We start from the raw sequence: 1,467 nt of genomic DNA, 5'->3' as shown, positions 1-1,467 counted from the left end.
CAGAGCCCCGGGAGCAGCACCAGCGGCCAAAGGTGGTTTGAGCGCTGGAGGAGGGACGGGTGACCCCGGCCACAGGGGCTGTGCTCTGCCAGCACTTATTAATTGGGAGCTAATAGAGCTTAATAGGAATTCCGGGAGAAGCGGCTCTGGTTTGCAAATGAAGGAGAACATGGCCAAAAATTACCTCCCAGCTAATTTTCCCTGTTCCTGAGCGTGCCGCGTGGCGAGGTGTGGTGGTGGAACCCCGTGGAGCATCGCTGCCCACCTGCCCTGGGCCAGCTGGGCATGGCAGGGGGCTGGGAGCAGAGGGTGTGGGAATGGGGACACCAGGCCCTGTCCCTGCCCTGGGGCTGGGCTGGCAGTCACGGGTGACCGGTGTGACACTGGTCTAGGGTGGTGCCCAGCACCCGTGGCAACGGGCTCCAGCTTGTCCCAAACAGCCAGCAAGCCATGGACATGCATGGACACCTTGCCTTCTTCCTCCTCCTCAGCTTCCATGCCCCAGGTAAGCACAGGAGGCTCCCAAGGTCAGGGGCAACCTTTGCCAGACCCTGGGGGGGAAATGAGAGGAGGGGGACAGGGCACAGGCTCCTCTTGGCATTTCCCATGTTCTGGGGGCTGACCCCAGGCTGGGCAGAGGGGCCAGCAGCTGGCTTGTTCAGGAGGGGCCATGGCCAGGACATGCCCAGGACATTGCCAGAGTGTCCCGCTGGGGTATCTTGGGCGCATATCCAGACACCACTAGGCATCTATGGAGCATGAAGGGGGCATCTTTGGGGGTCTCCCCAGGGCATTGCTGAGGTACAGCTGGCAAGCTTAGGTGACACTTTCCTCTTTGCAGGGACTTTCATCAGAGCAACAGGTGAGCCCCACTGTGCCCAGCAGGCACACCCATGGCTGTGTGGGTGTCTGGGTGCAGGAGCAGGGCTCCCTAAGCACCGCTGGGAAGCCCTGGGTGGCACTGTCTGGGTGTGAGGTCAGACCCGAGGTCTCCCACTAGCTCTGCTTGGCATGCCTCGTGTGGTGGCCCTGAGCGAGGACGCAGAGCCGGGCACCTGCGTGGCCGAGGTGACCGTGTCCTGCAGCAATGCCAGCGGCAGCCCCAATGTCACCCTGCATGGTATGGAAGGCCACCCCTTCAACCCCATCGCCATCAGCATCGACCCCATGGCTGCTGCCACATTTCGGGCAGAGGTGTGTCTGGGGGTCGCAGAGTGGGGCTGCAGCCTGCTGGCACCCCACTGAGCACCACGTCCCCTCGGCAGGTGACACTGCGTGCTGATGCGGAGCTCAATGCCCGCCGGGTGAACCAGTACACCCTGACCCTGCGGGCTGCCTGTCCCGGTGAGGAGCAGGTGGAAGAGCAGCTCTTTGTTCAAGTGACAGCGGGGCAGGCGCTGCGCTGTGACAGCCCCTTTGCCAGTATGGGTAGGAGCTGGGGGCAGCGGGTGCAGGGTGGCGGGGGCT

The 1,467-nt window shown here is 63.3% G+C and overlaps 2 protein-coding genes across 2 annotated transcripts in view; one reads left to right on the top strand and one right to left on the bottom strand.

Moving 5' to 3' along the window:
• Positions 1–498, bottom strand: part of FAM212A (family with sequence similarity 212, member A) — a 3,159-nt gene extending 2,661 nt beyond the window's left edge. The window contains exon 1 of the mRNA XM_009996952.1: positions 469–498. Coding sequence (XP_009995254.1) covers positions 469–498 — 30 coding nt within the window. The remainder of the gene's footprint in view (positions 1–468) is intronic.
• Positions 499–1,011: 513 nt separating this feature from the next.
• CDHR4 (cadherin-related family member 4) overlaps positions 1,012–1,467 on the top strand; it is a 10,526-nt gene continuing 10,070 nt past the window's right edge. Inside the window, exons 1-2 of the mRNA XM_009996951.1 lie at positions 1,012–1,194; positions 1,266–1,448. Of these exons, the coding sequence (XP_009995253.1) occupies positions 1,012–1,194; positions 1,266–1,448 (366 nt within the window). The remainder of the gene's footprint in view (positions 1,195–1,265; positions 1,449–1,467) is intronic.

The sequence above is a fragment of the Chaetura pelagica genome, unplaced genomic scaffold, assembly GCF_000747805.2.
Source record: "Chaetura pelagica isolate M959 unplaced genomic scaffold, ChaPel_1.0 scaffold24, whole genome shotgun sequence".
In the NCBI taxonomy this organism is placed as follows: domain Eukaryota; kingdom Metazoa; phylum Chordata; class Aves; order Apodiformes; family Apodidae; genus Chaetura; species Chaetura pelagica.
This window is presented reverse-complemented; position numbering and strand designations above follow the sequence as displayed.